The 18841-nt window shown below is 35.1% G+C and overlaps 1 protein-coding gene across 4 annotated transcripts in view; it reads left to right on the top strand.

The window, feature by feature from the left end:
- LOC5572837 (inverted formin-2) overlaps positions 1–18841 on the top strand; it is a 335282-nt gene that overhangs the window by 298445 nt on the left and 17996 nt on the right. For all 4 annotated transcript variants that reach the window (XM_021848653.1, XM_001660550.2, XM_021848652.1 and 1 more), the window contains one exon: positions 14423–14570. In XM_021848653.1, coding sequence (XP_021704345.1) covers positions 14423–14570 — 148 coding nt within the window. The remainder of the gene's footprint in view (positions 1–14422; positions 14571–18841) is intronic.

The following is an 18841-nucleotide window of genomic DNA, read 5'->3' as shown; positions in this document are numbered from 1 at the left end:
TGTTTTAGGCCACCAGATAAGAGAAGCATAAGTTGTTCTAGGACGAACAATGGTTTTATAGATCCACATAATCATACTTGGTTTCAGGCCCCATTTCTTGCCAAGTGCTCTGGAGCATACCCAGAGTGAATTGAGGCCTTTTTGCACCACTGTTTGAAGATGTGAATTCCAATTTAGCTTGGAGTCAAGTATGACACCAAGATATTTGGCTTCCTTTGAGCAAGTCAGTTGTGTTTCGTTTAGGAGAAGGGTTCTCAATTGTACCTTCCTACGTTTTGTGAAAGGTACGATGGTGGTTTTGGAAGAATTTATTCCTAGTTGCTCTCGTTGACACCAGGAAAAGGTATGATCAAGAGCTAGCTGCATCCTTTCGAATATAACATCTTCAAATTTGCCTCGTACAATAATGACCACGTCATCTGCATATCCTACTACTTCGAAGCCTCTCCTTTCTAAGCTATCTAGAAGCTCGTCCACCACCAGTGACCAAAGCAAAGGTGAAAGTACCCCACCTTGTGGGCACCCCCTTGTAGCCTTTACAGTGACGCACGAACCACTTAGCTCAGAGGAGATTTGTCGATTGGCTAGCATAGCATGTACCCAGATAGCAATGCATGGGTCGAAATTCCTCCTCAACATTGCCGATCCTATAGACGAATAAGAAGCATTATCGAATGCACCCTCAATGTCAAGAAATGCTACAAGAGCGATTTCTTTAGCTTGTAGAGTTTTTTCGATCTTATTGACTAACGAATGTAGTGCTGAGATCGTGGATTTGCCACTCTGATACGCAAATTGGTGTTGTGAAAGAGGCATTGCTTTCATAAATTTAGAATTTATGTATTCGCACAATACCTTTTCCATGATTTTAAGCATTACGGATGACAAACTGATCGGCCTAAATGCTTTGGGATTTGTTTTGTCTTTTTTATCTGTTTTAGGAACGAAGACAACTCGAACTTGACGCCAATCATCTGGAATATGCCCTAAAATCAAGCTCGCCCTAAAAATCTCTACCAAGCGATCGGTATTACGAAACTGATCATTTCCGTCCAGTGCAAGTAGCATTACCCGAGTAGGAAAGAATAACTCGCCAATAACTTGCGCATACCATATTTTGGTATCATACCACAATTAGGTATTGTTCAGTTATCAATACCTCATTTTGGTATTATAATGGTATTTGAAAAAAATCTTTAAAACAATCAAAAATACTTTATTTTGGTATTCGACAGCTATTGAGGACTGCTGGAGGTATTGAAAAATTTCACTTTTATATGAAAATCCATCAAGTATTGTTTAGGTATTACAATACCTGATCTAATTATCAGCTTGGTATTTGTAGAATATGCAGAAGGTATTATTTGAGGTATTTTACCTCTTATGCAAGGCTCATTCATACCTCATTCAGGTTGTAAGTATTGGAAATTATCTGGTATGGAATACCTCAATTTGGTATTCAGTAGTTATTTTCTTCTGCTCGGGTAGTGAAAAACAAACACAACAAAAACGAAAATGCTCATCTATGAATTACAATTACAAACGTGCGTTTCGTGAATATTTCACAATGTTGATAAATTGTGAAATTGTGTCAAGTATGAATTTTGTTTTGCAAAATGGTTATTAGCAAAAAAACGAAAATCCGTTTCTAGTAAAGGAACAGAACTTAAAACCTGTTTATTTATTTTTTAAGTGTTTAACTCGAACGTGCTTGAATAATTTCTTTGTTTTACTGTACTGAAAACACTCATACTGGGCATAATGGAAAATCCATGTTGTTGCTTATACAAATCACGAAACAAATTTAAAGGATAATAGTAACTCAACCGTTTTTTGTTCATTATTTATTATTATCATTTCAAACATTACATTCATTCCTTATAACTAGGTGTTCTTTGTTAGGCAACACTAGCATTTTTAATTAAGCTTTCAACACTAGCATTTTTAATTAAGCTTTTATTGACATTTTGTTGATAACACATTACATTTAATTTCCCGAATCAATTCAGAATCTTTACAGGTGAGATGATTTCACCTACATATAAGAGAGAAAAAAAACGCTTTCAGTTCACTTACCTAACTTAGCCTACATATTTAACGCATTAATCGTGGCAATAGAAGTTTGCCACGATTTTTGTCTAACATTATTAATTGTTTCATTTGATATGTGTTCGAATGTTTCAACATTGGGTATTCTATGTAGGTAACTCATTAGTACTATACCAGGTAGTAATTTTCAAAATTTTATTTTGAATCCTCTGCAGAGTTTTCTTCCTGATATTACAATAGCTAGTTCATATTGGTACAGCATACATGGCTGGCCTGAAAATTTGTTTGCAGAATAAAAGCTTGTTTTTAAGACAAAGTTTTAATTTTATAATAATGAGTAGATAAAGACATTTTATATATTTGTTACATTTGTCACCCGATATATAAATGCAAAAATGGTCAGCTTGCAAAGGAAGCTCCCACTGAATAACTGTGGAATTGCCCATTAGAACTTTAAGCTGAGAAGCAGTCTCTGTAACAGATGGGACGCAACGCCAGAAAAAGGAAAAAGAATCGTTGCTATCAAATTAGGGAAATTTTTATGTTGCAATAATCCACTGCACGTTAGACTTCGAACCCGCCAGTCTCGTTCATCACCCACAATTCTGTTTCCCTTTGCGAACTCGTCGATAAAACATCCTAGCTGAAGTTACTTGTACTTTTGCATGTTCGCTGTCTCAATTTATCACATTTTCTCCAGCTGATAAGATACGTACACACACTTCGGGTACCGCAAATCTGATGACGCTTCGGATGACGCAAATTTACACTGACCGATGATGACTTTGACATTGCGATGGCGGGGAGAAACCCTACTTCCCAGATCGAACCGTAAACAAACACGGCACGTAGACGGCCTTTGAAGGTAATTTGACCGCTTGGGTGTTTGGTGATTTGGAATGTTCCCCTCGCCATCGGTCTGCTAATGAATTTGTTAATTGGTCCACAACTAATCCCACCGACCGCAACCAGTCGCATCAGAATCGCATCGCCACTGATTATATCGAGCTTTGGTAGGTGATAAGAACCTTGATCAGCGATAGCCTTTTGGCAGTTTACCAGATGGAACCGAAAATAGCTGCCAGTATTACCAAGTGATGCAGAAGAACTGCTGATCGCATTGGACGAGTGATGATGGACGAAGAGCACATGCGCAAGCAACACGTGCTACGATCCGAATCGGAGCTTTCCTGTGGGGAATTCTCTTATGCTCGGTGGGAAACGTGACTCTCTTTCTCTCGGAAATTTTACAGTGGCGATACACCGCCATTGGTGATAGTGTACAGAAGCTTTGAAAGTTTGGTACATTGATGAACTTGCGGCGATAGTGGACGTAGAGGTAACTAGTTACGATCAACTAATTATATCAAGTAACTAATAATATAAAAACACATAATAAAAATTAAATTATTTAAAAAAATATTGATGATAATGAATCTTTGAGCTGTTTAGTTTAGTTTGAAACAATGCAGGGTTAACCTACAGTTTTTACGTGGACTTGTCTCATCTGCAAAAAAATGCAAATGAAACTTTGCTTGCGATACATCAAACTGCATTGGATTTGTAAGATAAGTTCATTGGAAGTCGTAGAAAATTACTTCTGGTGACAGTAGAAACCTTGTTGGCGATTCAGGGAATATGGTGCCCTCAGGAAAGTGGACGCTTTAAAATTGATTGTGAAACCCTTTTTGTGGTATACCAAACTTCACGGTTTCATAAAACAAGTGCATGGAAAGATACATAAATGACTTCTTGTGACATTGGCCATTTCCAGGGCCAACGACAATTTGGCAAATGGCCAAATGATGTGATGAACACTATAGACGTATTTCCTATTGAGGACACTAATAGACGTATTTCCTATTGAGGGCACCACCAGAAACATCAATTGTGACAGCACATACATGTCTGGTTGTTAACTCAGAAAGAAGTGTAACAACGAATGCTTTATCAACGAGCTCGCATGCACGAGTCATGGCACGCGAGTTCGCCATTTCATGTTCACTGAAAGTAGCAAAAACTGGGTCCACAAGGGTACCAAGATACCACTTGAGCTGTACCATTTTGCATGAGTCTGCAAAGATCTTTGCGGTTCTTTTATGCTGAAGATTGATCTGAGCTACCCTAACCGTAGCCACTACCCAAACTAGGCAGGATTAAGATTTTTACAATTCCAGCGCGAAAAAAACCAGTAACGAAAAAACTAGATCGATATCTATTGCAAGTCGCCAAAGGCGAAAAAGCACAGAGTACACTGTGTAAAATGCATAATGCGAATCCATATAGGTGATAATATAAACTAAATAAAAACATATTTATATCACACCCTAGCTCAGGGTAATGGATGCATCAGGTTTGAGACTAAAGAAGGGCAGCCGGTTATCTCGGAGAAACACAAAATCGACCTTTGCTCCGAGTAGCACAGGAAGGGCACATTACTGAAACTGTTCTATTGATTATTTGATCGATTAAACCGGGTCGCAACTTACAGGCTAGGAAACTAAATGGGTCAACGCATTAATTTGCCAATAAAATGTAAATGATCTTTGTCTATCTTTCATAATCTTATCGTTCAAGTCGCGATTTGATAAGCTTCAAATTCGAAGAATTTAACGTGATTACAAAGAATTATCATTATCATAACTTTGATCTTATCGTTCTAGACCGCAATTTGATAAGCGAATTCAAAGAATTAGCCGTTGTTATAAAGGATCATTTTTTTAATAATAAGTTTAAGGCAAATACAATATAATTAACTAATTGCATCAAATCTTTAACAGAATAACAAAATAATGTTTTTAATTTGATTTGATAGATATCAAGCTGGCTCTTTCGTTAGTTTGCTGCCGCTCCAATCTTCTATAGCTACGATTATATATTCAGGCTAATTTTTTTTAACTTATAAGCAAGTGAATTCAACTCCCACGGTAAATTCTAAACTTCAACGACAAATAATACGTAATATGTAGTAAACAAAATTTTAATAGTAATTTGATTTAGTTTTACCAAATTAAGATGACAGTATTGTCTGAAACAGTGCACATAGACATAAGAAATGAAAATATTGTTTGAATTGATACTAATGAAGAATTGAAAAAAAAAACTATATATTCGCAGAAATAACTCCAGAAAATCCCGTCAGAAGACTTTTTTAAATGACTCAAGAAATTTATTGCCATTTTTTTGCAGAAATTCTTTTTAAGGTTTCGCCTTAATTTCAACCATTACAATGCCTTTCACAAATTTTCTTGAAAATTTCTTTCAAATTTATTATGTCAGATTTGTTTAATTTGATTTTTTTAAGAATTTTCCCAGAAGTAAACCTCAAGGAATATATCCAGGTATTTCTCGAGAAATCCTGCCATTTGTTTATGATATTTTGAAGAAAAGTCTTGGAGAATTCTCTACATGAGTATAACAACTCTAGTAAGAAGCTGTCCATTAATAACGTAAGACAATTTTGGCGATTTTATCTTGTAATTGAGATTACTGAAAAATTGACGTAAGAACTCTAGGAGAAGCTGTTTTCCTGTGTTTATTTTCTCTAGCGATATTAAGCAAAAAAAAAAGAGAAATCAATGGAAGAATTTCCGAAATAGACACTGAAGGCTTTTCGGCAGAAAAACTTGAAAGAATATTTGGGGAATTTTCAGCGCAGCATTTACAGCGTTCGACTGAGAGTGTATGTCTCCGGAAATTTGCTATCTTGTATGATTCAACAATCCCATACCACACTGAACTCAGGATAGTTCGACAATATCTCTATTGATGAAATAATTAGAAGTTTTTGAGATTGTCAACTAATTTCAGAGAAAAATTATTGGCGGATTAAAGAATTACTGATTTTACGCCCGGAATGAGGTTTTGGCACAATTCTTGAAAAGTTCTTTTGAAGAAGTCTATGGCTAAATCCAACCGCGACTCTTGAAGGAATTTTAATTCGACAATTCATACAGAATGCAAATTCATGAAGCCTAGTCGTATCCAGCCGTAATACAGACCTGTATTCGAAATATTACAGAGAATCAAAAAAAAGGTTCGATAGTATTTACTTGATACGATCAGTTTCTCTGTCTTTTTCTAAACAACACTGATCACCCTACCATGGAAATTACAAAATAGCACAAGTGATACGCATGATATTCCGTCTTCCGTCTGGTGATAACAACAATTGCTATTGCCAGCCATAAAAGCTCAGCGATATGAGTTTGATCAGAGTGAATAATAAAAGTGTCTTCATAAACGAGAAGGTGACTGAAAAGGTGTCGAGACGAATGTTTGAAATCATCGCAATTCAGTCATTGTACACCGAATTATTTTAAAATTATTTCAGGATCTTCAGAAATGGCTAACTATATACTTAACAAACTTTTTTGCAGACTTAAACCAGTTTTTAAACAACTACTCTTTAGAATAATGTGAGTTGGCCCTACTTTACTCCGCAATCTGTTTTATTCTATTTTTACTATCTATACGAATGCATTAGAAATAACATCGCAAACAAAACTTCAAGATAATAATTGTACAAGTGCTCACAAAACAGTAAGTCTCTGACCCGGTTGGGAGTCACTGTCATAAAGTAGAGGTCTTGACAAAAATGATTGTCGTCAACGCAAAACTTTTTCGCAAATTTAATATTGTCATGTTATACTCGCATTGTGAACCGTAATACATATCAACCGCAGATCGAATTCAGAACATAAGAACTCGAGAAATCGGAGAAAACTTAAACTCTCCCGCTCCGAAAGCGCGTGTATTTCCTACAGAGTGATAAACACATTTTCCACACCAACGAAGAAAACCACCGTTTCAGTATAGTTTTCACGACCATCTCGCAAGCACGGTCAGAACGCGGCCATGTATCCATCAGTAAGGAAAAAAACGTGAACTAGCCTAGTTTATTCTTCCTACAAGCCTATGTGAAAGCTTTTCCAAAATAAGAAACCATGCGGCCGTAGGAAAACTTCTGCTATGTACAACAACCCTCAGTGGACCGGATCCGGAAAATCTATCACAAAGGATACGTCGTCAAGCACCCCTCGCCTCGGTTTTTCCTTTCTTGTAATTCGATACAGAGGTGCAGTTCCGAGGGAATTTGGCCAGTGATTACGGAAGCTAGTGCTTAGCCGCAAGTGTGGATTAACGAGGGAGAATATGGTGGGGAGTTATTTTAATCCCCATCTGCAAACATCATCGTCGTCGGTGTTATTTTTCCGCTGGTGGTGCTCTATATGAAAGCCTTGCGTCTGAATAGTGTCGACGAGTGTGAGTGTGAAATTTACCTGTTCTAGTTGCTCTTAATGGTCAAAAGCCATGCCCCCGGTGGGGTTCTGTTCGCACGAAACATGGACTCTTTTAGTCCCTTCGTAATCCAGCAAGCATATGAATATTTATTGCATTTTTTATTCATACGATAGTGACATTTCGATTGCATAGGTATTACAGTATGCGCCAATTGAAAGGGGAATTCTTGATAAAAAAAATTTTAATCGGAAGTGCACATTATGCCAGGTACAAAAAGTTAATAATCTGTACGCAAATCTAAACAACGTCGAATATAGAATAAATCATTATGGAACGAGCTCACCAAAATGAGCGTATCGTATTTTTGTTCTGCTTCGTGCATAAGGACAGGACTGCCAGTAGTGAATACATATCCATCACAGTTTGTATGTAAAATATGGGATATTCTGTGATATTCCACGAAGGCGTTTCCGGCAAACCTTGACTTTCATTAGCACAAATCTATAGAACCTTACAACCGTTTGCGGTGAAAACTTTATTGATTGATCACCACGAGTGACCAATGAGTTAAATTTTTAGCACAAACGGTTATCTGGTTCTCTAGATTGGTGCTCTTGAAAATTCAAAGTTTGGCTTCGATGCTTTATCATCTTAATCAATAACTGAGCTGCCCATAAACGCATAATTGTCCCATGTGAATAGGAAATCCAGCAGACATGGGACTGATATGCTTTTATGGGCAGTGAGTAACAATAACCTCTTCTTGCTGTTGTTTATATGAAACGCTAGCCAATCGAGCGAGAGAGAATATGATCTCTCATTTTTACATAGGACGTTTTGAAAAGTTACGCGAGAATTTCTTAAAAGAAATCTTTTCAAAAATCCCGCTAAACTTATAAATAAGTTGAGAGTACTGCTATGGAAATTTTATGTTTCTATTTCTCATGTTTAATATTACCCACACGTGAATTGCCTATAGAAATGCTTCTTCAAATCCTGCCAGAATCCCTACATAACATATGATTCTTCAATTTCAAAATGTCCCCTATAGTTTTTTTTTGGGAGAATTCTTGAAAAAGTTACAATTTTCAGCTTGTTCGGAAGAACTTATTCTTCAACATATCACTCTTCTTGATATTGAATTTTGATATTACAAATGTTCAAAAAAAGAATTCAATCGAATTGCGCAATGGCATTTCGAATAACATAATGACAGCTGATTTCGAAGTAGAATTTACCGAGGGGTGATTCAACTTCAAGCGCATTTTACAAATAGTTCCAGTGCACCAACAAATTTGAAATTCTGGTTGAACTATTAACATGGATTCAAAATATCTAAGAAACTAAAAACTCCTGAGTAATATCAGTAATTTATTAAAAAAAGTTCACGTATTCCATCCAGAATGAGTCAAAAAAAAATTAAAATTTAGATTAAATTTTACACATGTTCTCAGTATGATAGAATAACTGTTTCCCATAGATGAATCGTTAATTTTGAATCAAGCATAAGTTTTGAAAATAGCCAATGAGTTTTTGCATGTACTTTATTTGAAAAATTCTAATTCCGAAGCTGTTAATTTTATAGGAAAATGTTCTATGGACAAGAAGCGTTTGGACTACAAGAAAAATATATACACTGAAAAAATGTTTTATTTTTTATCGTAAAAAATTCAAATATAAAACTTAAATTTTAGGTTACACAAAAACCTCAATTTTATTTTTATTTTCACCATAAAATTTGAATAGAAAACAGCTACAAATTTTACAATGGAGAAATTTGTAATAAAAAAAGTTTTTCTAAGAACAACTGTTAGTCGATTTTCAAAATTTTGGTTTTTGTCAAAATAAAAACGTTTTGATGTAACAATAAGATCCTTGAAATTATTCTAAATCATAATGATTATCATTATCACTAGAAGTAGCGATTTTCGAGTTATTTCAAATTTAATTGGAAAATTCATTAATTAAATAATAAAATATGCCATTTTTATTTGTTAACCGCGATTCTCTATCAAGGCAGCAGAGAAATATAGCCTATATTCTTGAAAATCTATTGTTTATGATGAAAAATCGCAAATAACAAAACAAAATAGTCTATTTTTTCATTTTTGCGTTAAACTTGAAATAATTTGAAAATGGCTACATCAAGAGAGTTGATTACGATAATCACAATGGTTTAGAATTATCACAAGAATCCTGTTTTATCCTCAATCAACACTTTTGGGACTAGAATTTTTCAAATTAATTGCATGCAAAAACTCATAAGCCATTTTCAAAAGTTATTCTTGAGACAAAATGAAAACATATTTTACCAGACCGAAAATATGTGCAAAATTTACTGCAAATCGAAGATGATCGAGTGACTGACCGAATGGGCATGGAAATTGGTCAGTTTAGACAAAATCATTGGAGTTTCTATTAAATTGAGTTCATTTTTAGAATGACACAAATGTTAGTGAGGAAACATATTTTTATATCCTTGTTAAGATTGCTACAGAAATGAAATACTAGAATTCAAGCCTAGTTTTATTAGAAAGTTCCCCTGGGAAATGCTGCCATATTACTTCATAATCATGTATGATATTTTAAAATGAAGTATACTATAAATTATCTAAAATATCAACTAGAAAACCGTATAAATTGTTCCAAAGATCCTTATAAGGTAGGAACATAGGTTATGTTAATAGCACCAATTGTTGTAATTGAATCGCAATTATCAATCATTCAATCGTCAGAATAATGAAATAATAGAATAATATAAATGATTAATTTTCCTTGAAGTTTTGACCCCTTTGTTTCTCTTTCGGATAGGGTGTCCCTAATTTGGCAATTCTGATAATACATCAATGTAATTGACCAATTTAGGCATTGCAATTTGAAATCTGTTCGATCCAGGATCTTAAATGATAATAAATCTTCGAGCTGTAAACAGGTTTTCAATTACTTAAAGCCTCTTAAAATTTCAACAAACAACGTCTTACACCAAAAATATCTCAAACGTATCAGGAATATCGAAACTCTCTCTAAAAATATACTCGAAAATCCAACAAGAACTTCTCCTGGTGAATTGTTAATAGTTTTTCCTGAAGTGTGTTTTAGCCATTTCTCCAGGAATTCTTCAAAGGACTATAAGAATTCATCAAGAAATTACTTAAAGATTTTTTTAAAGTATTTCCTCGAAATGTCTTGAAACAATGTGGATTTTCTGTGCAAATTTCTGTATTTTTTTAGTATGGTTTACAATAGTGTTTTTTTTTAATGTGAGAGATTCAGACCAGATATTTTGCAACTTCAATTAAGGGGATCAAACGGGTGTAAGTGATGGTCGGTTTTGAGCTCCAAGCTTTCCAATGCACACAGGGCCAGGATCAGAATTTAGCCAGACAATACCTCTAGCGCTTTAGGAGTGCATTTTTTCGTGTTCGTGTCAAAGGAGACTTATATTGGATCTGTTTTGTTATTTAATTTGATGATATAAGATAGTTGGAAATTACGCCGCATAGGTGGCGCTGAGATACATACTTTTTTATTTCGCATCCTAAAGCTTTCATTTCTTCGGCAAAACGTGTAAAAATTCGACAAGTTGTCGAAGACACCAAATTTCTAGGACTTCAAATATCAAAATTATGGTAAAATGAGTATATCACTTAAATTTACGTTTTTTTATATTTTTTACGTCAAAATCGAAAAATGTTTCATTTTAAACAATATGCGTCTCTTCCTTAGCTGAGTGGTTATGAGTCCACGGCTACAAAGCAAACTAGTGGCCAGAAATTGCTCTACCCCATTTGGCATATGCCGTTTGGTATAACGCCATTTGGCATAATGTTCATTTGGCATGATGTCCATTTGGCATAACGGCCATTTGGCATAATTTGAAAAATACATTTCCACAAATTGTTTTTCTCAACTTTGGACCAAATCCAATGTATGCCATCTTCGACTCTAGACAACAGAATAGGGTACTAAAATGTTCAATAAAATCTTGTTTTTATTTTATAACACGGAAGAACGTGTTACTGCAACTACTTTAGCAATTTTTCCCGCTCAAATAACGGATATATCATATTAAAACTTTAATTTAAAAATTGGATCCATAAATGAACCTTGACACTTGAGATCATGTTTGACGTTCGCTTAGTCGACAAAAATACCACAGGGGTTTTAGTTTTAACACTGGGGTTGTTCCTATCTGACATTTCGGAAGGGACACGGAAAACAAAATATACCCAAAATTTGAGTTTAAACCAAGAAGTGTGCCAAAATTTTTAAAATATAAAAAAAATGTTTTTTTTTGTGCTTAAACAAATGAAAAACATTAAAAAATTGAGTAAACATGTGTTTTTCGCCTAAACTTAAGCGTTTGGTACTAAATTTAGGACAGGGCTTTAGGACCCTATTGAATCACTTCTGAGCTCTAACCAGCACCTTCCAAGTCACACTTGTGGCTATGAGTACTTATTCGTATCGCTTTATGAACGAGTAAAATGAAGTGTATAAAATATGGCACCATAAGTGAGCTCACTTTTACCAATCTTATAATGCTCTCTGACGTCTGTCTTCCTATATTTGTGATAATACTGTACCTATATTTTTTTACCGTGGCTCAAGTACCACGATTTTGTTGTAGCTAGAAACGAAGAAATTATGCATGATGAATAACCAATGTTCTAAAGAAAGAAAACCTCAAAAGAGATGCTTTGCCTTAAATTTTCAGTTGATACACGGTTCAGTTGAGTAATTCGTCTATTGATGACTGAACGGCTAAAATTATCGCCTATTTATGAAAATTGACGTCATTGAGAACAACACGTTATTAAGGTTCTCCAATTAGCAAGCATTTTAGGCATTCAACAATTGACCAATTACTCTATTGGGAATTCTACCTTCTTTCAAACATAACCTGTCCTTTTTAGTTTGCAGCGTAATGAATATACAAATACATATACACACCTAGATCGACGTTTATTAATATCGGATTGCATTGGTACCGGATTGTCCGGATGCTTCGAACTACGGACACCCAAAAATCATTTTTTCGGTTACTTTTATGCATGGAGAATGTAGAAGACGTCGCAGTTCTGGACTTCACACGAAGTCTTCTTCTTTTCGTTCTAATTAACTAGTACCGGTCGGCGCCAGTTGTTTGTTTAAATTTCGGGTGAGTCTAGGATCGAAGCCTCGAAATCCCGACGCCCAGAGAGGGTTCTATCCCGTTAGGCCGAAGGCCATTAGGCCGAATGCCGTAAGGCCGAAAGGGTCGTTAGGCCGAAAATGGCCGATAGTAATGAACCGTAAGAACAGATGGGTGACTAAGAGGGATAGACTCAGGATAGGATAGGATAGGTTCAAGTGCAAAAACTTACTTCTGCAACTTTAACTTCTCCTCTAGATATATAACGTATACGTTAAATTCAAAACAATCCAATTAAGTACACAGGCGTACATGAAAATTGATAACTTATAATATCCAAGCCTGAGATGTGACTTTATGTTGCTTGCCATCGGTTTTAAATGCACAGTTCGTCATCAGTCTCATATGCACACATTGTGACAACGGGTCTCTTTTAAACTGTTTCCTTGAACTCCACTTTAACTTCTTTGGTCTAAAAATCATAGTGAATATGTTCCTCTTCTTCCAGTCAACTTCACTTATCTTGAACAAACATTTCAAGCACTAAAATGAACGTTTTGAAATGTGAAAGAAAATAAATATTTTCTTAAATTATGCCAAATGGCTGTTATGCCAAATGGCCATTATGCCAAACGGCATTATGCCAAATGGCTTTATGCCAAATGGGGTAGAGCCGCCACAAATGAACACATCCCTGCTGTTCGCCCCGTTCCTCTAGAAACCATTCGAGAAAAAAAAACATTCATACGTACATGAAACAATTGTAGAACCTAGAGAGCAGTTTCTTAAAGAATGATTGAGGCTAAATGGTGCAATCATTTAGTGCAACTCGAAGGTTTTCGCCATCAGAAGAAACCCTAATAAGCAAAACCGCTTATTGGTGCTGTTTCAACATCAAGAAGATATGTATGAATAAATATCTGACGAATTTTTGGAAATATTAATTTAAAAAATGCTGTTACAGAAACTTTTTCTGGAAGTTTTTATGGAGTTCCCTGGAAGACTCTCTGATAAATTTATTAACGACATCCTGAAGAAGCGTTTAGAAGAAGTCTTTGACATATCTTCTGGAAAATTCTTGGCTGAATCCCTAGAACAATATTTGAAGAAATCTTAATGGCTATTATGTTATACACTACGTTAGCGTTCTTCGACTTAGGTCATGCATAAAAACGGTAAAATATTCAAGAAAGTGAAAATTACAAAATAAAAAAAATCACAAATAGCACAGACAATATACAGAATTTTAATTAAAAAAAAACGTTTGTAGAAAATGGAATACTTAGTTCATTTATGAACTTAGACTCACAGAACAGTATATATTTTAGCATTCTTTTAAGAGTGAGAATGAGAAAAACCTCAATTTCATATTGACGCATACTGTACCTTGCAGGCAGGCTTTTGTACAAAGCTTTCTGACCCCCCATTTGGCACATTCGCCTAAAATATATTTCGCTTCGTTTAGTGTACTCATGTTTCTTGTTAAGTCTTCCTTCTCTCTTGAAACCACAAACACTCTAGGCGGTGGGTAGCCGGTAGAATACAATAAAAAGAGGCAACAGAATCGAACAGAAACGACCAACCGCTTCATCCCAAAGCAAAGGAAAATCGAACCCTTCCCCCCCCCCTCAGAGAGGGAGAAAACCAACGTCCAAACACTATGAATATCGTACAAGAACTGAGCGAACTGTGTCGGAAAAAGCTCTCCAGCCTCGGCGTACGGTTTTCCTCCATCAGTTGAGAGCGAAGTTTGCGTGATTTGTGGTAAAATAACTGTATTACTTTTTTAAATAGTCTAGCTGCCATCCACTGCCATCTCAAAATCAAAGCACATCCACTTGAAAAAAAAACTAACGTTCAACCAATAAATCGAAATCGCGAGCTCAATCAGTGAAACGCATCATTTGAAATCACGTGACGGAAGAAGGACCGTGTGTCGATCTGTGTGAATCGCGTTTCTATAACCAATGTTTCCGTTTGTTTGACACTTTTCAGGCGTATCGCCAGTAACGTGCCGGATATCGGAGTGCAACTCGACGTGTTTGACGAGCAGCGAGAATGCGACGAATCACAGAGCCTGCAAGGGCCCGATGGAATAAATTTAAACTCGCATCTTGATGTCTTCTACGCGATACTGCGACAGGTGAGTAGCAAAAACAGGGGGCAGCTAAATTGGCAAGCATTTAAAAAAGGGGAACGCTCTTTGTTGAATCAAAAGTCACTAAAATAATTAGTCATAAACAAAAGTTGAACTATTTTAGCAATAAAACAAATAAAAATAGCACTCAAAAATATATTTTCTACCGGTAAATTGCAAACTAGCAATAAAAAATCAATCGGTATTCCTATGAAAAATTGTAAACAAACAATACAAAACAATAAAAATTAGCACTGAACAAATTTGAAATGTTCCAAGAAAACAGTACATATAGTACAGGGTGTCCATCCATCCGGGAAATCCGGGAAAAGCGGGGAAAAACCAGGAATTCCAAATGACCGGGAAAATACGGGAAATACCCGGGAAAATATGTATTTTGAATAGAAATTTCAATTTTAATTACTATGGACAAAACGCAAAAAAAATAAGTGGACGCCAACCTGGTAACTTGAACTTCCCAGACAACCAGAAATCGCATGAAAGTTCACGTTACAACTCGTTTATTCATACTAATTACATCAAACCCGCAAAACACCGTGGATAAACTCGTCAGATTGATGACCTTCCTCGCATAAAACACTTCTTTTCTGAGTTCACTTGTACATTTTGTTTCGTCTCGTACACTCGTACAAACAAAATCGGATCACTCCGTAGCAGCTGTCAAATCAACATTTGTTATCATAAGTTAAGTCGGATAAGATCACAGATTAGTTCGGTAGAAAATTTATACACTCGCATTGTATGTTATTATTCATCACATAATGTATGCACGCATATCGCCTCCACTTTTGTACGTAGAAGGCCTTTTCGCGACATCTTATAAGTGAAATGTTGCACATACAAATCCTCCAGGTGATTTCGTTATATGTACATTTTGGTTGTCTGGGTTGGCATTCTGACTAACTATTGGTAAAATGTTAGAGGAATAGTAAACGGTTTCTAGTATTTTTTACCAGAATCCTTCAAAATCATTGGTCTCCTGGAGAGATTTTTTTCTAACAATTTATACCAGACTATCGACATGGTGAGATACACCATCTTCTATGGTGACAGAGGGCCCGGTTGGCTAGTCAGATAGATCGGCCCCGGGACATTCTGTCTACTGCGAATCACTGCAGTTGATATAGGGCATGTCCATAGTCTGATTTATACTGATTTCTTATGAGATTCTTTGCATATTTCTGGAGAAATGTTAAGCAAATTCGATTAAGATCTTATGAAACATTATTGCAATCCTTGAACAATTTCTGAAAGAGTACTCAGGGACTTCCGACTAGTTTCTTGATGCTTGGTACTCTAGCCTTCTTTTAATATGCATAGCATGAGATTTTTGCAGAAATCCTAACAAGAATTTAGGCGATAATTGATGATTTACTAGAAAATTCTTTAGAAAACCACTAAAAAAATAATTATTGCTAATAAAATTGTTAGTTAATTGTATAAAAGATCCTTGGTCGATTTTTCTTGACTATATAAGCAGATTTCTGACGGTTGGTGGAAAGCTAAGCTGAAAGGATTTTCGCAATTCTCTTGGGAGATCTAGGTGATTTTCTACTGAAATCCTTGGCAGATTCATCAAGTGTTGCTGTTCGGCGGATTCTTTGATATTTTGTGAGATATTTATTGAATTCATGGCTAGATTTCTTAAGAGTTCTTGGGCAGATTTTTGTTTAATTCTTCACTAGATTTTTGCAAAATTTGTGATGGATTTCCGGGAAGATGCTATTTTGGATATATGTCTTTTTTTTTTTGAATTTTACCAAGGAAAACAACTAAATAGTTTTTGGCAATATGTCGTTTCTGTCAAAAAAGATCTCTCCTTGGATCTGAATTCAAGGAAAGTTGCAACAGATCAAGAATTTTTCCTGGAACCAGTAATCAGATATATTTAACGCAGTGTTTCTAATGCATTTATAGGACATCTGCCAAATATTTTCTTCAGCTAATCCGTAAATTATAAGTGATTTTTCGACAAACAAATTGGCTTGGTAATTGAACATAAAAAAAACCTATTCTGAAGGTAACTAAAGCAAACTTTCAGTTTTGATAATTCATAAAAAAAATCGCTCAAAATATCTTTAGCGATTTTCCTATATTTTTTTTTTATTTTTTCCACAAACACATTCGAACCTACAATATTTCAAAATAATCTTCTAAATTAATTCATACATAAATTAGATCAAGTTTTCCGAATTTGGACATGTTATATGGAAAAATGTTTAAGTTGCAAATGTTTTGAATAATTCTTTACTACTCAATAATTAAAGACAGAAACAAACACTATGCGACTGTGCTGATTTTTAGTGGTTAAATTCAAACATCTATGAAATTCTCTACTCTATTCAATCTAATATTTATGCCACTGCAATGGTTTTGCTAACAATTTCAAATATTTGACAACCTATCATGTTATCAAACAGCATAAAGATTTTTAATGATGTAAAAACTGCTCCAAAATCCAAACGTCTGGAAAAAAGATCATGGTATCATTGTATTTTTTATGCATCCGGGAAAAATCCGGGAATTTGAAAACTGATTTTGAATGGACACCCTGATAGTACTGGATAACCAAAAAAGTTCTAGTGAAAAATTGATACTAAGCACTTAACAATTGTAAAATTTATTGCTTTTCATATGATTTAAAGTACAATTTTTGTTGTTTTTACTTTGGAAATTTGCTAATATTGTAATACTTGTTTTTAGGTTTTTCTTAGAAAATATCTAATTCTTCAATAGTAATTTTCGAGTTTTCATTGCTTATTTTCACGATTTTTGCAGCAAAAAAAAATCTAAAATGCTGTTCCGTAATTTTTTACTGCTAATTTATATTCAATTATTGCTTGTTTCAAACTATTTTATTGACTGTTCATGGATAAATAAGTGATGATTATCATTTCATAGGGCAGGATAACATTTTCCCCAAAAAAGGGAAGCAGAGGCGGTCTTTGATCTTTTGCCGAACACCACCAACAATATCACCATAACTGCACAATTGGCTTCCCAATGAGAAACACAATGCGAGTTTTGTGTTGTTACGTGTTGTTGTGTTACAATGGTGAATTGTGAATTGCAATTGAAGTGCACCGCACCGGAATGATGAATGATGAAAATGAATAAAATTTTGCACCAAGAAATCGCAGTTATCTCAGATGGCGACACAGACTGTATTGTATGGGAGAGTAGTGGCGACGGACGGACAGACGATGCAGGCAGAATTTTTATGACATTCATTTTGCAACGTCAGATCAAGCTGATGGTTCGCACTCTGATCGATATTCGTGTGGAGTGTACGTAATAGAATTTAAAATCCCTGACGCCACTGACATGCTGTGAGGGTTTCGTTTAACTTTCTATGTGTATCATTTTTCCCGACGCAATAAACAGGCCAGAACATAGTAGAAAAAAGAATATAAAATCTGAAGTTACACATTATGCATTAGGGGCAAAATAACCAATCGCTTTAGGACACTTTCAAAGCGCAATTTTTAAACTAATGGTTTTAGCTTCAAATGAAGGATGTACATCTTTAGAAAGGATTCCTGGTTTTTTGAAATTTTTGTCATTTTGGATACAAGACCACCTTTTACAAGAAATTGTTACGCACTATATTCAAGAAATTTTTACGCGTCATATCAATCAATTTCCTTAAAAGAGAGTAGTGTGTGGTCTTTTGATTCCGTTACATGCAACGGACATGGGACGAGCGATGGAGTCAAGACCAATCGTGTTCGGTTTGCGTTGTTTGAATGCGAAAACATTCGTGTTCAGCCGAGGATGAATTATCAACTGGTGAGCTCGTTTCATGCTTTTGATAATTAATTTTTATTGTTGCAACTCTACGTTTATGTTATTTGCAAACGAACTTTGATTTATTGGTCACTAAAATAATCGACTTTTTTTCCTGTTTCATATAATTTTAATATACACATACCTTTCTATTTTCGTCATTGCTAAAAACCCTTGAATAGTTAGACATTATAAATGTCGACGTAACACATCCTTATGTCTGTTCCATATAATTTTAAAATAAACATACCTTTCTGTTTTTTTTTTTTCATTACTAAAATAACCTTTGAATAATTCGACATTGTGAATGTCGACTTTTATCAATATATTTTTACTGCGAGACAAAAATTCAAAACTAGTTTAAGGAGTTAGAGTCGTATTTTTCCTCATTATCCATGAATCGCATCACCAACCAAAGGTTAATCCAAGATCTTTTTCCTCTCTTACTAGCCGACACCTTTCCCGTGATG

The sequence above is a fragment of the Aedes aegypti genome, chromosome 3, assembly GCF_002204515.2.
Source record: "Aedes aegypti strain LVP_AGWG chromosome 3, AaegL5.0 Primary Assembly, whole genome shotgun sequence".
Taxonomy (NCBI): domain Eukaryota; kingdom Metazoa; phylum Arthropoda; class Insecta; order Diptera; family Culicidae; genus Aedes; species Aedes aegypti.
Note: the sequence above shows the minus strand (reverse complement) of the source record. Positions and strands in the feature narration are given on the sequence as shown.